Genomic DNA, 21,289 nt, shown 5'->3' with positions numbered 1-21,289 from the left:
GGAATTCTTGTTTATTTTGCTTTCCATTGTATTCCCCACATCTAAGACACATGACCCTTAAAAGATACTTATGGGAATTCCGTGGTAGTTGGATGAATAAATAAATGACTGACCCCTGTTCTGGCTCATTCTCACATATCAGAGAGTGAAGATGCTCTCTGCAGAGTGGCAGTCTGACAGCAGCTGTGGAATTCTATTTCAGATGGAACACCCCAAATTAGCTGTGATAGAATGCCCCCCCCAATGGTACATCTTAATCCCAAGAACTTCTGAATATGGTCTGTCATGTGGAAGAGGGAGATTAAAGATAGTAGATAGAATTTAAGTTGCTCTTCAGCAGACTTGGACCATCCAAGTGGGCCCAATGGGATTACAAGGATCCTTAAGGTGAAGGGGGGAGAGGAAGAATAAAGGTCATGGTAAAGTGATGTGAAAAAGACTTGACCAGCCATTGCCTGTGGGTTTGTTTGTTTTTCATTTTATGAGCACATTTCATAATTTTATTAAACTTTTAAAAAAGATTTTATTTATTTGAGAGAGCATGAGCAGGGGAGAGGGGCAGAGGGGGAGGAAGAAGCAGGCTCCCCGCTGAGCAGAAAGCCCAGTGCGGGGCTTGATTATAGGACTCTGGGATCATGACCTGAGCCAATGGCAGATGCTTAACCGACTGAGCCACCCAGGTGCCCCCACTGCTGGTTTTGAAGATGGAAGAAAACCACAAACCAAAGAATGCAGGTGACCTCAAGAAAGTAGTAAAGGCAAGAAAACAGATTGTTCCCTAGAGGCTCCAGAAAGGAACATACCCCTGTCAACACCTAGATTTTAGCCCAATGAAGACCCATTTTTGGAATTCTGACCTTCAGATCCTTGAGACAATAAACTGGTATTGTTTTAAGGCTCTAAATTTGTGGTTATTTGTTCTAGCAGTAATAGGAAATTAATACAGTATTGGCTTTGATTTTAACTAGAGGCATAGTCTCATTTGCCTCTAAAGAATTTAGCTTGAACCAAGGTCAAGATCCTAAGGCTGGAAATGACCTAAAGATAGCACCTGTGTCCGTTCAGTGTATATCACATGCACATAGCTCTTCATAATGTTTATGGTGCAATATAGTAGACTAGAGAGCTTACATTTACTTTGGTTTTTGAAAATTGCCCTGAATTTGCTATTAGGGTAAATAGTCTTTGCTACCCTCTCTGTACTAAACCTCTGTACTTCACTGTAAATATAATTTGGACAAAATGGGGAATGGAGGCACGGAGGCCATGGGAAGGCTCCCAATAGTTTGGGTGGAAGATGATAAGGGGCTAAATAACAACCATATTGTAATTTCAGTTTTGCAGGAGTTTGCCACATTAATGTAAATAATACCCTTTAAAATAAAACTGTGTTGGGTCACCTGGGTGGCTCAGTCTATCAAGTGTCTACCTTCGGCTCAGATCATGATCTGAGGGTCCTGGGATCGAGTCCCACATTGGGTTCCTTGCTCAGCGCAGGGTGCGGAACCTGCTTCTCCTCCCTCTGCCTGCTGCACCCCCTGCTTGTGCTCTCTCTCTCTGTCAAATAAATAAATAAAATCTTATTTAAAAATAGAGCTTTGAAAAAAAAAAATAGAGCTTTGTTTTTAAGAATTGAAGTGGCATGATGGGAAAGTTGAAGAAGAGTCCTACAATGGTTCTCAGGGAGCTTACAATTCTTTATAAATGTCACTTTCCCTAGTGAGGAAATGGAAATTTTAGTGAACTTCAGGGAAGCGAAATGGTCAGAAAATGTTTTTGTGTTGTTACCTTTGAAAAAGTAAGCACATTATGTGTGACCAAAAGCACAGGAGGAGAAAAATGCTTCTGTATAATGAAAGACAAATTTCAGTTTTCACCTTATGACCAAGCTAGTAATACACAAGAGAAAATTGCTTTAACTGCTAGGCATATAATAGGTATTCAATAAACACAGCATCAAACTGAATAACGAATGGTGTTTACTACCCAATTTTACTGGCCTAAAAGTCTTTTATACAGTGTAAGATAATGACTTTTTTTTTAAGATTTTGTTTATTTATTTGACACACAGAGACACAGTGAGAGAGAGGGAACACAAGCAGGGGGAGAGGGGGGCAGAGGGAGAAGCAGGCCTCCTGCCAAGCAGGGAGCCCCACGTGGGGCTCGATCTCAGGACCCCAGGATCATGACCTGAGCCAAAGGCAGATGCTTAACAACAGAGCCACTCGGGCACCCCAAGATAATACTATTTCTCCCTTCAAATTTCTAAGAAACATATTTCAAAACCAATAATAATAGCAACAGTAAAACAAGCTTGAATAGAACATTAACATAAACATGTTAAATTGGGACTTATTATTTGAGATACTTCAAACTCTAATAAATCATAGTTGTCTTCCCTTCAATAGATATCAAAAGGTTTAACACAATAGCATTCTGTAAAGCTTATCATCCAGCTAGTAAAATGTTGGTATTAGAATAGGTTACTAAATGGGACTCCACTATGAAGTAACTGGTAATATTAGTTGGGATGAAATTTATATTTGTACTACAATGAGTAAAGGATTTCCCAACCCAATTTGAAAAATAAAATGAGGCCACTTAATCTTAGAAAGTAGATTATATGACTTTAGCATACCATTTGTATTCAAAGATTATCCTGTGAGCAATCATAATTTATTCTTTAATACAAATGACCCAAGTATCTACTTGAATATACTTTGTTGCTCAAAGAGCAATTTAAGCTCTTGTACTGACAGCCCATAGGTCAGGCTGCTCCATTTCAGATTGCTTTCTCCTATCAAAAAGTAAGGAAACTATTTTCAGGACATCGGGGTGGGCCTGGGCAAGGAGGCTGCCAAGGGAGACAGGTAATTCTTGACTGAGACGTGGTTGTGCCTCAACGGTTTCCTTGTACCTTCCTCAGATATGAAGAGCCTGGCGTCTCCTCCGTGTCGCTGACGCTGCTTTCTGGCACTTCACTAATGTCTCCTCCATTCACTCTTTTCCTTATAGGGCTGCCACAGTTTTCCAGCACAGGAATATCTGTTTGAGTCTCATTAGGATAAAGCCTTTTGGGTGCTGTTTTTCTCAAGATACATCCCGGGGCCTTGCTGGTTACATTTTTACCAGTCTTTGAATTGTTGTTTGGTGAACACATCGGATCTGACCTGAGGTATTAACGGATTAAATGAATGAGCTTTTTGCCTGGAAATGTACATGTTTATGTAACTAATGAAACAATAGGGGATGACAATGAGAACACTAGTTTAGAGAAGGTACTGAAACAACACAGAACTGATTGTTGAAAGTTTAAAATTTACCTCAAAAAAGTTGAAAATAGAACTACCCTACGATCCAGCAATTGTGCTACTAGGGATTTATACAACAATACAAAAATACAGATTTGAAGGGGTTCATGCACCCCTATGTTTATAGCAGCATTATCAACAATAGCCAAACTATGAAAAGAGCCCAATGTCCATCGACTGATAAAGAAGATGTGGTGTATCACTTCTCAGCCTTTTGGCTAAGATTAAGTGAAGATGATATGGTGTATATAATGGAATATTTCTCAGCCATCAAGAAGAATGAAATCCTGCCATTTGCAACTAGGTAAACAGAACTAGAGTGTATTACGCTAAGCAAAATACATCAGTCAGAAGTAAATGCCATATGATTTCACTCTTAGGTGAAATTTAAGAAACAAAACAGAAGATCATATGGGAGGGGGAGAAAAAAAGAGAGAGGGGAACAAACCATAAGAGACTTTTTTATTAACATATAATATATTATTTGTTTCAGGGGTACAGGTCTCTGATTCATCAGTCATACACAATACAGAGCAAACACCATAGCACATACCCTCCCCATTGTCCACCATGCAGCACTCCATCCCCTACACCCCCTCCCCTCCAGCAACCCTCAATTTATTTCCTAAGAGTCTCTTCTGGTTTGTCTCCCCCTCTGGTTTTGTCTTATTTCATTTTTTCCTTTCTTCCTCTGTGAGCCTCTGCCTTGTTTCAGTGAGATCATATGATAACTTTCTCTAACTTACTTAGCATAATACCCTCTAGTTCCAACCACGTTATTGCAAATGGCAAGATTTCAATTTCTGATGGCTGCACAATATTCCACTCTGCGTGTGTGTGTGTGTATCACCTTTATCCACTCATCTGTTGATGGACATCTGGGCTCTTTACATAGTTTGGCTATCATGGACATTGCTGCTATAAACATTGGGGTGCACGTGCCCCTTTGGATCACTACATTTATATCTTTAGGGTAAATACCCAGTAGTGTGATTGCTGGGTCGTAGGGTAGCTCTATTTTCAACTTTTTGAGGAACCTCCAAACTGTTTTCTAGAGTGGCTGCACCAGCTTGCATTCCCACCAACAGTGTAGGAGGGTTCCCCTTTCTCCGCATCCTTGCCAACATCTGTTGTTTCCTGACTTGTTAATTTTAGCCATTCCGACTGGTGTGAGATGGTATCTCATTGTGGTTTTGATTTGTATTTCCCTGATGCCGAGTGATGTGAGCACTTTTTCATGTGTCTGTTGGCCATATGGATGTCTGCTTTGCAGAAATGTCTGCTTATGTCTTCTGCCCAAACCATAAGAGACTTAGCAATAGAGAACAATCTGAGGGTTGATGGAGGGAGGTGTGGGGGGAGGTGTGAGATGTGGGCTAGATGGGGGATGGGCATTAGGAAGGGCACTTGATATGATGAGCACTAGGTGTTATATGTAAGTGATGAATCACTGAATTCTACTCCTGAAACCAATATTGCACTCTATTTTAACTAACTAGAATTTAAATAAAAATTTTTTAAAATAAAGCTAAAGTTTACATATATGATTACTTAGAAATTTTCTCTACAGATTCAAATTCTTTAGTAAAGCAAACCTGTGATATAGTAACAGGGCCTGGGTTAGGAAAAAAGTCAAATCATTATACATCTATATGATAAAATTCTATACAGTTATTAAAAATTGTGTTTCTAAGTCATAATCAGTGATAATGGAACATGTTCACAACATATTTTGTGAGAGTCAAACAGGATAGAAAACTACATATCCTATATGATCCTGATCTTTTCTTAAAACCTAATGCAAAATAAAAAGTCTGAAAGAAAAAACAGTGAGCCGGGGCGCCTGGGTGGCTCAGTGGGTTAAGCCGCTGCCTTCGGCTCAGGTCATGATCTCAGGGTCCTGGGATCGAGTCCCACATCGGGCTCTCTGCTTGGCGGGGAGCCTGCTTCCTTCTCTCTCTCTCTGCCTGCCTCTCTGTCTACTGTGATCTCTCTCTCTGTCAAATAAATAAATCTTTAAAAAAAAAAAAAAAAAAAAAAAAACAGTGAGCCAAATGTTAACAGTAGCTATCTCCAGATGGTGCAATTTATCTTCTTTGTTCTTTCCTCTGTCTTCCAAATTTCCCATAGTACCTTTAAGGTACTTTTACAGTGAAGCACCCTACACCGAAAGAAAAAAAAGTGTGTGGGGGAGGTGCCTGGAAGGCTCAGTGGGTTAAAGCCTCTGCCTTCAGCTCAGGTTATGATTCCCAGAGTCTTGGGATCAAGCCCTGCATCAAGCTCCCTGCTCAGCAGGGAGACTGCTTCCTCCCCTCTCTCTGCCTACTTGTGATCTGTCTGCCAAACAAATAAGTAAAATCTTTAAAAAATGTATTTTTAAAAAAAAGTTAATGAGACAAAAGAAAGAAAAACAAAGGCTGTCCCCTTGTCTGAGAAAAAGTTCTAGGCAGTGAATAGAAAACTTACCCGTGAAGCTTAACACTGTATCCCTCCTAAAAAACGACTGCCAAAACTGGAAATGAGGTTTGGGTAATAACAAAGATAAACCAGACAGTCCCGTCAAATTCTGATCAGAATAGAAAAAGCAAATGTCTAGCGTGTGACTGGTGATATTCCTATGCTAGTTAGGTCCTACTGCAGCTCTTCCTGACTCAGTCAATATTTCTGATCGTCTCATGTTTTACTCCTCCATTGTTTCCCATATGAATGCCAATGAACTCTTTCAGAATAGGATTGCAGTGGCTTTCTCTAATAAAGATGTTAAAACATTGGCCTTACCTTTTTTGTTTTTGTGAAAGACACAGTGATTGCTGAGAAGATGCTCTACTTGGCTCATCAGCTAATGTAGCCAAAATAAAGTTAGCTTCCAATAACATATCATCGATACTTAAAGCCATAGGTCTAAAAACAGGCAAAGTAAAAGCAAGCATCATACACGTTTTCTGAGGGACATTAGGAAAATTAGAAAATGACACTTCAGGAGTAAAAAGAGACAGTAAAAGTCAAAGTCCTATTTGTCTTTTCACAAAGGAACATAGTCCTAAGAGCTGAAAAGATCCTTAGACATCATCAGATCCAATTTCAAAAAGTGCATCTATCCTAACCCAATCTCTGAAATTTTAGTTCTGAAATGAAATATCATAGTTTCATAAAAATTAGACTCATTTAAGCCATGTTTAATTTTATAATTAGGCAATTAATTTAGCACCATGTCAAATTTATAAATGTTTTCACTCTGCAGAATGTATCTTTCTCAATTACCAATTTAAAAATGTCACATGTGGCATCTTTCAAAATCTCCATTTGGTAAGTGTTGCTAGTAAAGTTAAGGAATTCTTAAGGTATGAATTAATTTCAAAGTGATCCAAAGGGTTTTATTATTGATATATAACAAAAGGAGGGGAGAGAGGAAGGAAGGAACTCAGAAAAGTTTCCAAGGACTTACTTCCCAGGAAAATCAAAATGAATGGCTATAGGAGCATGTGTAGCTTCTGAAAATGTCAGCATTCCCTGAAAGAGAAAAAGAAGAAAAATAGTTGGAATCTTCATTTAAAAAACTACCAGCGAAGGTATGACACAAATTTTTGTTTACCTTCAATTCTTTGAAACAGAATGTTATTTCAGTATCAACTCCAATTTGAAAGAAGTCAAACTCTTCCGGGCCAACAAACATTTCACTGTACACAGAATTGGTCAAATCTGTTCAACATTATAGGAAAAGAAGGAATAGGATTAGTTCCAGGGGTACTTGTTAAATTTTAATATTAAAATATAACTGTAAGTGGTAGATTAAAAAAAAAAATTGACACTCCTTCACTGAGAAATGGGTTCTTTGTCTGTGTTCCCTCCCCTTAAATTTGGGTAGTTGGGTTCTCTGACTAAGATATGGTGCTATAAATGACCTGGGACTGGTTTCTGAGCCCGGGACTTAAGAGACTGGCAACTTCCACTTCCTCTATCCTCCGTCCACTTCCTCTACCCTACAACACTCACTGTTAGAACTTGGCCACCATGCCGAGTTCATGCTATAGGAAGGCCAGGTTAATGAAGAGGCCATATGTGTGTAGTCACTCCGGCTAACAGCCCAGCTGTGCTCCCAGCATCAATTATCAGCCATGTCAGTGTGCCATCTTGGATGGATTCAGATGATTCCAGACCCAGCCACTATCTAACTGCAATTGCATGAGACTCCCAAGTACGAACCATCTAGCTGAGCCCCATCAACCCACAGAAACATAAGAATAAATTATTTGGAGTTTTTCACTACAAAAATGTTTGGTATACACGCTCAGAAAGACACACACACGAATCATTTTTCTACCTTTTTCTCATTTTCTTTCTTTTCTAATTGAAGTGCAGTTCACATACAGTGTTAGTTTCAGGTACATAATATAAAAATTCAACAACTCTTTATATTTCTCAGTATGCATCAAGATAAATTGCTCTTAATCCGTTTTATCTATTTCATCCATCCCCCCTCTGCCAAGCACTAGTTTGTTCTCTGTATTTAAGAGAATGCTTGTCTCTTTTTCTTTTCTTTTTTTTTTTTAAAGATTTTTACTTATTTATTTGACAAAGAGAGGGATCACAAGTAGGCAGAGAGGCAGGCAGAGAGAGAGAGGAGGAAGCAGGCTCCCTGCTGAGCAGAGAGCCCGAGGCTCGATCCCAGGACCCTGAGATCATGACCTGAGCCGAAGGCAGCAGCTTAACCCACTGAGCCACCCAGGCACCCTTGTCTCTTTTTCTTTGTTCATTTGTTTTGTTTCTTAAATTCCACGTATGAGTGAAATCATAAGGTGTCTTTTTCTGATTGACTTATTGCATTTAGCATTATATTCTTTTTAAAGAAGATTTGATTTATTTATTTGAGAGAGAGAGGGCATGTGCAAATGAGGTGGGGGGAGGCAGAGGGAGGACAAGCTGACTCCCCCTTGAGCAGGGAGACTGATGCAGGCTCGATCCCAGGACCCTGAGATCATGACCTGAGCCATAGTCAGGCCACCTGAGCCACCCAGGCGCCCCTAGCATTATGTCCTTTAGGTCCATCCATGTTGTTGCAAATGGCAAGGTTTCATTCTTTTTTATGACTGAGTAATATTACATTATATATATACCACATCTTCTTTATCCATCTGTCTATGGTGGGTTTGGGTTGCTTCCATATCCTGGCTATTGAACACAGGGGTGCATATAACTTTTCAAATCAGTGTTTTCATTTTCTCTGGGTAAACATGCAGTAGTGGAATTATTGGATCATATGATATTTCTATTTTTAATTTTTTGAGGAACCTCCATACTGTTTTCCATAGTGGCTACACCAATTTACATTCCCTCCAACAGTGCACAAGGGTTCCTTTTTCTCCACATTCTCACCAACACTCATTATTTCTTACGTTTTTGATCTTAGCCATTCTGACAGGTATAAGATGATATCTCGTTGTGGTGTGTTTTTTTTTTTTCTCTTTAAAGAAAGGCAGACTACCACATGCAGCACCTCACTTGGATATGTCTGGATTCTTGGATGCTTGGCTACCCTACAATCTCCCGCAAATGGACCTTGAGAGTTTGCTTGAAGACTAGCAGGGAAGCACAGCTATTCATATACCCTTGACCAAAGAATAGTCTTCCCCTATTGGGAAGGTTGTCCTCTGAGAGCACAGCTTTGGGAGGGACACACATGGAGTGGTGAGGTTCCCCACTCACTAGGGGGATACCCGCCTAGCAGCCAGATCAGCTGAATCAATCCTGGCTGTCTACGGGGTGACTGGTGTTTCAGGCACATGGCCCTCACATCTTCCTTGTGGTTTTGATTTGCATTTCCCTGCTGATGAGTGATGTTGAGCATCTTTTCATGCATCTGTGCCCATCTGTATACATTCTTTGGAAAGATGAATATTCAAGTACTCTGCCCATTTAAAAAAATTTATTTATTGATTGATTTGAGAGAGAGAAAGAGTGAAAAGAGAGAGCTGGAGGCAGGATCAGAGGGAGAAAGAATCTTAAGCAGACTCCGCTCTGAGTGCCCGACATAGTCTTGATCCCATGACCCTGAGATTACAACCTGAGCTGAAATCAAGAGTCAGATGCTAACTGACTGCACCACCCAGGCATCCCAATCTGCCCATTTTTTAAATTGAATTACTTTTGATAGCTTCATAGTATTTCATTATCTTTACTCTACCAATCTTCTGGTACTAGATCTGAAGTACAGAAGATGTCCCAAACTATTAAAAGACCTTACCTCTGGATAGTGAGATTTCAGGTGACTTTTTTTAAATTAGTGCTTATTTTGTGTCTTTATTTTCTTCAATGAACACAGATTAATATAAGTATAAGAACAAAAGATAAACAGTATATATTTTTTAAGGACCAAACACTACCCCAGAAATCATTCCTATCAAACAAGGAGGTTCATGTCACTTCCAGTGTACTGGCATAGAGGAGTTTCAAAAATAGACATTGAGTCCCCAGTCAACCATAACTATAACTGCTCATTAGAAAGCTGCTCACAGGGGTACCTGGGTGGCTCAGTGGGTTAAAGCCTCTGCCTTCAGCTCAGCTCATGATCTCAGGGTCCTGGGATCAAGCCCTGCATCAGGCTCTCTGCTAGGCAGGGAGCCTGCTTTCCCCTTTCTCTCTCTGCCTGCCTTTCTGCCTACTTGTGATCTCTGACTGTCAAATAAAAAAAAAATTTAAAAAAAAAAAAAAGCTGCTCACAAGGGACAATGTCTTCTGGTTACTAAATGGCCATCTTTATTCAGAGATGGCATTATGGAATACAAAACAGACCCTTTCACTAGCCAAGCATATATTTTCTAGATCATGCACTTCTGAGTGTCAAAAAACAATGTTAGCTAAGACTAGAAAGAAGCAATAATGGCACAGTGGTAATGAGCCTGTGCCTTGGAGCCTATGTTCAGATAATCCACACTTACTGTGTGACACCAGACAAGTCACTGAGTCTCTTCGTGCCTCACACAGAAAATGGTCATAATAATAGACCTAAATCACAGGTGTTACAAAGATCACATGAATTCATAAATGGAAACCATTTAGAAAAATAAAAACAAACAAACAAACATGGAGGGACACCCGGACGGTTCAGTTGGTTGAAAAGCCAACTCTTGATTTTGGTTTGGGTCATGATCTTGGGGTCCTGGGATCGAGCCCTGCATCAGGCTCTCCAGTCAGTCGAGAGTCTGCCTAAAATTCTCTACCCCCCCTCTCCATCCCCCTGCTCACACTCTCCTTCTCTCTCAAAATAAATCTCCTTTTAAAAATTTTAAAAAATTCATCATGTCTTATCTCCACTCAATCTAGGTAACTTGGAAGAGCTGACTTAAGAAGTATTTGGATTTTCTGCCATGTATATTTGCCATCTGGAATATCTTACATCTCTAGTTCAAAGCTACTTTTTCTTATGTGATTAAAGATAATCCCAATTGGATTGCTGGCCTCTTAATTTTTCTTTATGATAAACACAAAGGGTGATAAAAGATGAAAAACGGGTGTCTGGCTGGCTCATTTGGAAGAGCATGCAACTCTTGATCTTGGGGTCATGAGTTCAAGCCCCATGTCGGGTGTAGAGATTACTAAAATATAAACACATAAACTTAAAAAAAAAAAAATGAAAACCAGACCTTAAAAATCTTAACTGAAAATATACTTTTCTCAGTAACAATTCTCCTAATTTTAAAATAACCTGAATTTCAAGGCCAAATATTTTAATTATTGATTATATTCCATTTCCTGGATCTCTTAAAAATTTTAATAATCTTTCTACATCTTACTGCTCTTTTTTTTTTTTTTTAAGATCTTACTTATTTATTTTACACAGATCGAGAGAGATCACAAGCAGGCAGAGAGGGAGAGGGAAGCAGGATCCCCACTGAGCAGAGAGCCCCATGTGGGGCTCGATCCCAGGACCCTGGGATCATGACCTGAGCCGAAGGCAGAGGCTTTAACCCACTGAGCTACCCAGACACCCCTTTATTGCTCGTTAGACAAGAATAAATGTTATGCCACCAATGTTCACTGTATGGTCAGTCATCAAGAAACCCGGGGAGTGACATGCTATCCAAGAGCCACAACAGATGTAGTCCTTACCCATTGGTTCGTCACTGGAACTCTTAAGGCAAACACTGAGTGGGGTAACAGCAAGAGTAACTTCTTCTTGACTTGATGTAAAAAGAACAACGGCCTCAGCGAGCACTCTACAAATGTAAAGAAAAGTATTATGTTGCTTGAAAAGCAAGAAGAAAGAACCTTATTAAATGGGACTTGGATCTTTAATCTGGAAATAAACAAGGTTAATCAGCTGAGATTTTTAAAAAATTTACCCCCAAAAAAACCTATCTTCTTTTTTCTGTATGAGCTGCAATATTTTTAGCATATTTTAAAATTCATTTGAAGGCCAAGAGAATAGTAAAATATATTCTTAGTAAGACATGTGAAAGCTATGGAATAAACCAGACACTGGAAGGAATGTCTTCAATTCCATGGTTTTATATACCCCATATATATTTGTAATGGCTTGCAATCATACTCCTGAGGGAGGTACCAGAAAACATTGCTGTTCAGATAGAACCGGGTGGAACCATGCTGGAGACGCAGGTGAGGGGTAGAGGTTTATGAGCAGCCCGCTACTTATATTTTCTTTCCATTTGTTACTTGCCCTAGATTATTATTACCTATTACTTTCAAGGTTGTCTTGACATCCCGAATGCCCTTTTATCCTGGGCTCCCTTTTTCAAAATAGTTGTATTGATAAAGAATTCACATACAGTACTTCACAGATTTAAAGTTCTTTAACTTGTATTTCCCTATCTACTAAATAAGTTGAGCGCATTTTCACGTGCTTTTCAACCATTTGTATATCTTCTTTGGCAAATGATCCATTCAAATCCTTTGCCCATTTTTAAAAAGATTTTAATTTTATTTAGTTGACAGAGAGAGACACAGCAAGAGAGGGAACACAAGGGAGTGGGAGAGAGGAGGAAGCAGGCTCCCCGCTGAGTGCAGAGCCCGATGCGGGGCTTGATCCCAAGACCCTGAGATCACAACTCAAGCCAAAGGCAGATGCCCAACAACTGAGCCACACAGGCACCCAATGCCCATTTTTAATTAGCTTATCTTTATTACAAGATCTGGGCTACTTATGAAATTGAAGTGTTGTCAGATAAAAATGAGATTCTTAGAATGTATGTAATATTGACGTTAACCTGATGCTAGACATTAGCTCAGCTGTGTTTCTTGAGGCCAAAATGTCAGGAACACCTACCAGATTCATCTAGGAACTCTTCCAGTGTTATGGGGGTGGTGTTTTATAAGATACCAAATAACCTGATACAAAAAAATTACAACATAAATGTGCAATTCAAAAAGGAAGAAAAATACAATCATTAATAAACATATGAAAATAAGTTCAAGCTCCCAAGGAATCAACACAACAAAATGGACATCTAATAATTCAATTTTCTACCTATTCTACCTGTCAACTTAACGAAAATTTTAAAGATTGATCATGTATGTTACTTGAAAGGACTCCCCTACACTTCTGGTGGGAATGTAAATGGACACAACATTTAAGATAGTAATTTGGTAGTCAAATTTAAAATTTGGTAAGCCTTTGACCCAGTGATTTCATTTCTAGGACTCTGTGTTAAGCTTATAAGGTGGCCCCACAGTGATCTCCTGGTACTCATGCCTTCCCACAATCCTCTGCCCCTGAGTGTGGGCTTAACTTACCAAGTCACTTCTAACAATGAAAATGGCAGAACTGATGATATGTCAGTTCTGAGATTAGGTTATAAAAAGACTTTGGCTTAGGGGCACCTGGGTGGCTCAGTGGGTTAAGTCTCTGCCTTTGGCTCAGGTCATGATCTCAGGGTCCTGGGATGAAGCCCCACATCGGGCTCTCTGCTCAGCAGGGAGCCTGCTCCCCGCCCCCCACCTGCCTCCTCTCTGCCTACTTGTGATTTCTCTCTCTGTCAAATAAATAAATAAAATCTTTTAAAAAAATTTTTAAAAACTTTGGCTTCCGTTTGTGAATTCTCTCTCTCAATCGGTCATCTCAATCAACTCTCTGTCTTTCTGATCCAGTGGCCATTTTGTGATGATAATCAGAGAGTGCACAGAGAGGCCTGTGTGGTGAGGAACTGAGGCCTACCACCAACCTGACTAGTCAGCTTGGAAGTTAATCTTCTGAGACCTCTCCACAGCCATGTCAGTGCATGTGGGAGCAAATCCCCAACCAAGTCCAGCGTTCAGATGAGACCACAGCCCTAGCTGATAGCTTGACTTCAACTTCATGAAACACCTTGAACCAGATACCCAGTTAAGCCATACATATAACCATGAAGTAATCAATGTCTGGTTTCTTAAAGCTCTGAGTTTGGGGGAAATTTGTTCCACAGAAATAGGCAACTAATACACTTTTTGTGTGTGGCAAAAAGCTGGAAGCAACCTACTTTTTCACTAATAGGATAATGGGTAACTAAATTATGGTTCATACAATGAAAAAATTATACAATCATTCCAAACAATAAGATTGATTTAAGTGAACTGACACAGAAACTTAAAAAAGCAAGTTGCCAAATAATAATAATAGGACATTTTCTGTGAAAAAAATGACATGTATGTGTCTCATAAATAATATAAATGTGAGAGGAGAGAAGAAGGAAGAGAGAAAGAAAACTATCCATAGCTATAGGGAGAGGGTGAGTTACAGGGAAATTGGCTATATATGGAAGAAGATGCACAAGGATATACACCAAATTGCTGATTGATGGTACCTCTGCCAAGTGGGAGAGAGAAGACAGGTAGAGGAGAAAAAGTTTTCATTTTTTATCTTTACAACCCTCTATAAATTCTAGATGTATTACAAGGAGCATGTATGGCTTATGTAACTTAAAACACAATAAGGATAAAATATCTTTGGTTCACAAAGTAATTAATGTTTAATGCTACAGCTTAACTGAATAATTGGGTGCACTTTTACTGACAAATGTACCTAACTCATTCTCTAAAGAAAAAATGCAAACACTTGGGGTAAATCAGTTTACATTAAAAATGTTAATGTTTCCTTGCGTTGTGTGTTTCATGACTCAGACAGAAGGCAATATATAAATGCAAAGTATTATTAGGTAATATATTTTTCTCTTGGTATCAATGTAGAAAGCCACTAATGGAATATTTTTAGAACTTTCTTGCCACTAAATCATATTGCTACCACTAATAAATTACATTATCTACTATTATCTTTCTCAGGGTTTCCTCTTGACCTTGTAAGGAGATTTTTCCAAGTCAAATGTTAGCTTTTTTTTAATTTAATGTTAGCTTTTTTAAAAAATGTAACTGACTTCAAATTTTAATTAAAGGCATTAATTATTTACTCTGCTCCCACATTATACTCAGAAAAAGAAGAAAACACCAGAAAATTCATTACCTTGGTTGAATAACTAGTGTATTAGAACACATACTCTTTTCAAAAATAACTTGCAAGGGCTGACTTTCCTGAAAACACACATTATGAGTTCTTCTAATACCTTAAAAAGAATAAAGCAATCCGTTAATCATTTTAAGTGTGATGTAAACTATTTAAAAAGTATAAGTTTCATAGCCACGTTAAAATAATAAAATTAAAGAAACATTTCCTGTCTGGCAGGTGCCTGTAGCTTGAAGGAGTACTATTTTATGAAATGTGTTTATCGCCCCCTAGTGGACACTATGCAACATGCCATATCCCCGGACAAATCCGGCAGTAGAGCTCCCAAGTTCTTCTGAAATACGGTTATTTTTTCTTTTCTTTTCTTTTCTTTTTTTTAAGATTTTATGTATTTATTTGACAGAGAGAGATCACAGTAGACAGAGAGGCAGGCAGAGAGAGAGGGAAGCAGGCTCCCTGCTGAGCAGAGAGCCCGAGGTGTGACTCGATTCCAGGACCCTGAGATCATGACCTGAGCCAAAGGCAGCAGCTTAACCCACTGAGCCACCCAGGCGCCCCTGAAATACGGTTATTTCTCAAACTGTATGTCAAATAGTGATTGCCCACTACAGTTCATGTAGCTATCATTCTCTTTCACTACCTTTCATCCAGGTCTGCTATATCTGGATTTCTGGTAATGATGAAGGAACATCTGGTCTGTGAATTCTTTTCCTCTGAGGGGAGGATGAGGGGAAGAGTGCATAGTCATAGCAGCTATGGCTCTACGTGCCAGCAACTGTAGTACGCATTCTACACACATTACCTATGGTCATCACAATATCCCTATGGGGTAGGCACTTAGTCTCAGAAGAGGAACCTGTAGCTCGGCGAGGCTGACTTTTACAAGGCCATTTTAACAAGGGTCGGTAGAATGTGAGTCTAAGTTTGAATATATAGCCCATGTAATAAAATCCAAATGGACTTAACTTTCTACAGCATATTAATGTTGTGGTAGGAATCAAAAGGACTCACTAGAAATATTTCTCATCTAACTTGGATTTTTTTTTTTTCTTTTGAGGAGGACGAGGAGAGGGAGAGAGAGAGAATCCCAAGCAGGCTCCATGCCCAGTGCATGAGCCCAACCCAAGACTCAGTCCCACAACCCCAAAGATCACGATCTGAGCTGAAATCAAGAGTTGGACGCCTAAGCAGCTGAGCCACCCAGGTACTCCTGGATTATTTTTTTTGACACAAAATTAATAATGGCAACATTTATTAATTTTGTTAAGAATTTACTCACCACCTACTATGCACAAAGCTGCATTAGTTAGCTTTTGCTGGAAAACAACTCACTCCAAAACTTAAGTGGCTCGAAATAACAAATATTTGTTATTTCTCACAATTCAGCTGAGTAGTTCTGGTTTCAGCTGGCTTGGCAGTGCCTGGAAATCTTGGATGGCTTCACCTTCATGTCTAGGGCCTCCGCAGGACAACCGGCACAGCCGAGACTGCTGGGAAGGCTGAGGCTTCCCACCACATGGTCTTAATCCTCCAGAAGTCTACTGTGCAGCACTTGTTCTCATGCTGAGGGAAAGTTTCCTGCCTTCACGGGGGAAGCTGCCAGGCCTCTTAAGGCCTAGGCTTGGAACTCACACAAAATCGCTTCTATTTAATTGATAAAGCAAGCCCACGGCCAGCCAACATGCCAGCTGGGGGAACAGACTCCGGCTTCTGAAGGGTGAGGAGCAGCAAATAATTTGTGAGCACTTGTTTGGTAATCTACTACACGGGGACAATTTTCGGAGCTAGGGATTAGCAAAGCACCAATTAGACAAAAATCTCTATCCTCACAGAGCTTACCTTCTAGGGAGGGGAGATGGACAATAAGAAAATAAATAAGTATAATAATTGATAGGTCACGTCGTAACAAAGGCCACAGGAAAAAAGCAAAGCAGAAAGGGCATTAGGGGGTGCCAGTCATGGTAGATAGCAATTTTTTTATTTCTTATTTATCTGTTTATTTGAGAGAGAGAGAGAGAATGAGAGAGAGAGAGCATGAGAAGGGAGAGGGTCAAAGGGAGGAGGCGGCTCCCTGCCGAGCAGGGAGCCCGATGCGCGACTCCATCATGGGCCTCCGCGATCATGACCCGAGCCAAAGGTAGTCATTCTACCAAGTGAACCACCCAGGTGCCCGAGTAGATACAGTTTTAAATAGGAGGTCAAGGAAGACCTCATGGAAATGAAGCCATCTGAGTAAAGACTTGGAGGAGGAGCAAGCAATATGATATCTGCAGAAGAAGCTTGCTGGGCAGAGGGCTTCCAACCCGTGTAGGACCTTACTGACCATTGTAAGATCTCTGGCTTTTCCCCTGGCTAAATGGGGAGGGTTTGCAGGGTGGGGATAGGAATTTGGAACACTGAATGACATATCCAACCTACTACACCTTTGCACTCCTCCATAAATTTTTGGATATACTACAAAGAGCATGGCACTGTGAGGAATTACTGTGATTTCCATTTTGGGAAGACACAAAGCTCAAAAGTTGGCACAACTTACCCTGTTTTAAAAACTATTTTCAAGTTACTTTTGGAGCAACGGGTATTGGATGCTTGTGGTCTAAATTTCAAAAGGTACCAAAGAGCAGACAGTGGAAAGTCAGTCACCCCCCGGCCCTGACTCCTGCCCGCCCCCCTCCCCGTATCCTCCACAGAGGGAACCACTGTTACCAGTTTCTCCAGTATTCTTCCAACACAGCCTTGGTATATACAGCACGATCAAACCTCTAGAACATACCTCAAAATATTTCACTGAAGTGAATACTGGCATTGCCAAAGATGTCCAAGCAGAGAATGTCTAATTTCTTTGTCATTCCTGATGCTCCTTTTCTTGCCACTTGCTGTCTTCTCCTTTTTCCTTATAGACAAGTGCCAAACACTTTCAACCTATACCTTTGCTCACCCTGCTCCATCCTGCTCCCTCCTCCAGGAGTTTCCACCTACTGGAAACTCACCCAGTTGTGGTGCCCCTAACCACAATGCCTTCCCTCTCCACCTTTCTCTCCTTTGAATCTCTGGTCCAAAGAACATCCACTGAACCCTCTTTATCTTACTTTTTTAAAATAGGTTCCACGCTGGGCACAGAGCCCACATGGGGCTTGAACTCATGACCTTGAGATCAAGACCCTGAGCTCAGATCAAGAGTCAGACACTTAACCGACTGAGCCACCCAGAAGCCATCCACTATACTTTTTTAAAAAATATTTTATTTATTTATTTGGCAGAGGGAGATCACAAATAGGCAGAGAGGCAGGCTCCCTGCTGAGCAGAGAGCCGGATGTGGGGCTCAATTCCAGAACCCTGGAATCATGACCTGAGCTGAAGACAGAGGCTTTAACCCACTGAGCCACCCAGGTGTCTCCACTATACTCTTTTTAAAGCATGTACCTCTTCACTGCGGTTTTTCTAGTCTTCTAGTTTAATAACTTTCCTTGATAGGCTGCAAGTGAGGTAAACATTTAGAAGCCCTGTTTTCTCCTCAGGTCATTTATGAACTTTATCTTGCGCTGCGCAAAGTACTGGATTGTAACGAGATGAGGAGTTCTGCGTTAGAATGAGAAATGATTTTCATTGAGAAAATCTTACTGTGAAAAACAACAACTGGGTGCTTGGTGGCTCAGTCTGTTACGCGTCCAAATTGATCTCAGCTCAGATCTTGATGTCAAAGTTGTGAGTTCAAGCCCCACACTGGGCTCCATGCTGGGAGGGGAGCCCACTTTTTTTTTTTTTTTTTTTTTAATATTTTATTTATTTATTTGACAGAGAGAGATGACAGTAGGAGAGAGGAAGGGAAGAGATCACAGAGAGAGAGGAAGGGAAGCAGGCCCCCTGCTGAGCAGAGAGCCCGATGTGGGACTCGATCCCAGGACCCTGAGATCATGACCTGAGCCGAAGGCAGCGGCTTAACCAACTGAGCCACCCAGGCGCCCCGGGAGCCCACTTTAAAAAAAAGAAAAAAAGGGGGTGCCTGGGTGGCTCAGTTGGTTAAGCATCTGCCTTTGGCTCGGGTTGTGATCTCAGGGTCCTGGGATCGAGCTCCACATTGGAGTCCCTGTTCAACAGAGTCTGCCTCTCTCTCTCTCTCTCTCTCTCTCTCTGCCCCTCCCAGCCACTTGTTCATTGTCTCTTTCTCCCTCCCTCCCTCTCAAAAAGAAAAAAAGAAGAAGAAAAAAGGATAAAAACAACAACAGCTGAACTAAAGCAAATGCTTAGTCATACGTTTGGCTTAAATTCTGGCATAAGCTCCTTATCATCTCCCAGACCGGTAACAACAGTTTGGGGCCCAGCAGCCAGGTCACGGATCATTCCGAGTGGTAATGTCTCACGCCATCTGCTCCTGGCCATGGGCCTCCCGATGCTAGGAGAGAATTCTACTTGCCACTTCATGAGCTCAATTTGGAACTTCCCTCAATGGGTCCAGAGAACTCTTGCAAACCTGAAGGGGTATGGCTAAGAAACGACCATTATTCTGGAGATGTGACATTTGTAGGGTTTAGAATTGTGGAGGTGAGTGATCCTTCAAAAATCTTGTAAGTTATTCAAATAGGACCCGATCCCTAGAAGTTCACTGTTAAGCGAGTTTAAAGTCATTAGCGCATCTGTAGAAGGCCCTTGGACAAAAACTTGAAACCCTGAAGTGGGAGGCCAGCCTTCTTGACATCACTTCATTAACACAAGCATATAAATCAAAGTTTTATTTTCACCCAGTAGCCCAGGGCTCTCCCCTCCTCTGCGCCTCTCTGCTGGAGTGCTGTCCCCTTGAGCCAGCACGGGACATGGGACACGTTAGCATGTGGCGTATATCCGAGTGTTCTTCAGGAGCTCAGGAACTCATCTGCACCAACTCTAGGGCCAGTGCAAAAAAAGTATGGAGAATTGGTGGAATTATTAGTAAAATAAATATTTCAGGTGTGTCTTGGTTCTTGATGATACCAATCATTGTCTCCTACTCGTAGATGCTAAACAATTCAAGAAATCACTGTTCTGGAAACTTTTCGTGGTCAGATTTAGAGACGTTAGTCTTTTTTAGTAGCTCGTGTTTTTTCAATTGTCTTCTATCAGTAAAGAGCGCCAAATTTACATCACTGTCCTTAATTCCTTCCCAAATCCCAAACATGTATCTCTAGCAGCTTATGAGCTCTCTCTACCCAGGTGATTTTTCTCAACTAAATTTGAACCGTGTTTCCCCACCAGGTTCTAGATACAAAATGACAAGCATAATCTGCCATGTGTATACAGTTTTGGAAACTATAACCACACCAGTTACGTACCAGCATCCACGTCCTCTGGTCCCCTTCCCTCCTGAATGGGCCCTTCCCCGTTTCGTAGCAATCCTGAGTTTCAGGGGGGATTGATTAACTCTACTTCCAGCATCCCTGATAGGCCCTCATTGGTGCAAATCAAATTGGGGTAATCTTATGCCCTCTGCAATTAAATTTGAACCAGACACTGCACTTAGAGATGGCAATGCCCTGTCCACTAGGATTAATGTAAGTTGGTGCAGTTAGGGCAAAGCCAAGCGCTTTTGTTCACTGGATACGTGAAGTAAGTCTCTCACTCCCACTGGCTGCTGCTGCAGAAAGCCTTAGCTTTGAAAGTCTATAACAGAAGCTGGCCTTAGGGTAAATCACATGGAGGAAAGCAGAATTGAGTGAATTTTAAAAAGAAAAGGAAAGAGGCGCCTGGATGACTCAGTCGGTTAAGCCTCTGCCTTCAGCACAGGTCATGACCCGGGAGTCATGGGATCGAACCCTTCGTAGGGCTCTCTGCTCAGTGGGGAGTCTGCTTCTCTCTCTCTCTCTCTGCCTGCCTGCCTCTCTGCCTGCTTGTGATCTCTCTCTCTCTCTCAAGTAAATAAATAAAATCTTGGAAGGGAGGGAGGGAAGAAGGGAGGGAGAGAGAGAGAGAGAGGAAGGAGGAAAAGCAGTAGCAGCTGCGGCAGCCTGGGTCAAACCATGTCTATGACCTAATTTCGAACTTTTCATTACACGAGCTGACATTCCTCCTAATTATTAAAGTCAGTTTGAGTTGGGTTTTCTGTGTGGGTTTTTTTCTGTTACTTGCAACTCAAAGCATCCTAACTCCTTCAGCTTGCCTACAAAAGCTATTAAAAACCAACCAATCACAAATATGTATTAGACATTAGACATAATCAAGGCACTTGAGAGAGTCTTCAGAAACTGAAAAATGGGCTGTTTAAAATCTAGCTGGAAATAAGTGATGAGGGTCACGGTAACAGCAGCAATCACAGACTACGTAGTCCTCTCTCCGAGCCAGACACCATGCTCTGCTTCGCACTGACAATCCTGCTTCCCATTCACAACAACCCCGGAAGGTGAGGGCAGGTAAGATTATCCCTATTTCCAGAAAAGAAAATGTGAGTTCGGAGAACTTATTAGAGAAAAACTCTCTAAAGGCCCGATACACAAGGCAGGCCATCTTAGATTTCTCCCTAAGTTCACATGACTGTATGTAAACTTTGTTCGAACCAAAAGCC

The 21,289-nt window shown here is 40.9% G+C and overlaps 1 protein-coding gene across 8 annotated transcripts in view; it reads right to left on the bottom strand.

Annotated features, from left to right (window-relative positions):
* Nucleotides 1–21,289, bottom strand: part of RAD9B (RAD9 checkpoint clamp component B) — a 35,762-nt gene that overhangs the window by 6,103 nt on the left and 8,370 nt on the right. For 6 of the 8 annotated variants that reach the window (XM_013056527.2, XM_045073708.1, XM_045073712.1 and 3 more), the window contains 6 exons: nt 14,758–14,857; nt 11,418–11,524; nt 6,904–7,010; nt 6,757–6,821; nt 6,090–6,212; nt 2,918–3,170 (listed from right to left, as the gene is read on the bottom strand). In XM_013056527.2, coding sequence (XP_012911981.1) covers nt 2,918–3,170; nt 6,090–6,212; nt 6,757–6,821; nt 6,904–7,010; nt 11,418–11,524; nt 14,758–14,857 — 755 coding nt within the window. The remainder of the gene's footprint in view (nt 1–2,917; nt 3,171–6,089; nt 6,213–6,756; nt 6,822–6,903; nt 7,011–11,417; nt 11,525–14,757; nt 14,858–21,289) is intronic. The other 2 variants (XM_045073709.1, XM_045073711.1) reach the window with 2 other exon arrangements.

Source organism: Mustela putorius, unplaced genomic scaffold, assembly GCF_011764305.1.
Source record: "Mustela putorius furo isolate JIRA1106 unplaced genomic scaffold, ASM1176430v1.1 tig00537248_pilon_pilon_pilon, whole genome shotgun sequence".
Classification (NCBI taxonomy): Eukaryota; Metazoa; Chordata; class Mammalia; order Carnivora; family Mustelidae; genus Mustela; species Mustela putorius.
The sequence above is the reverse complement of the archived record's forward strand: the minus strand, read 5'-3'. Positions and strand labels throughout refer to the sequence as shown.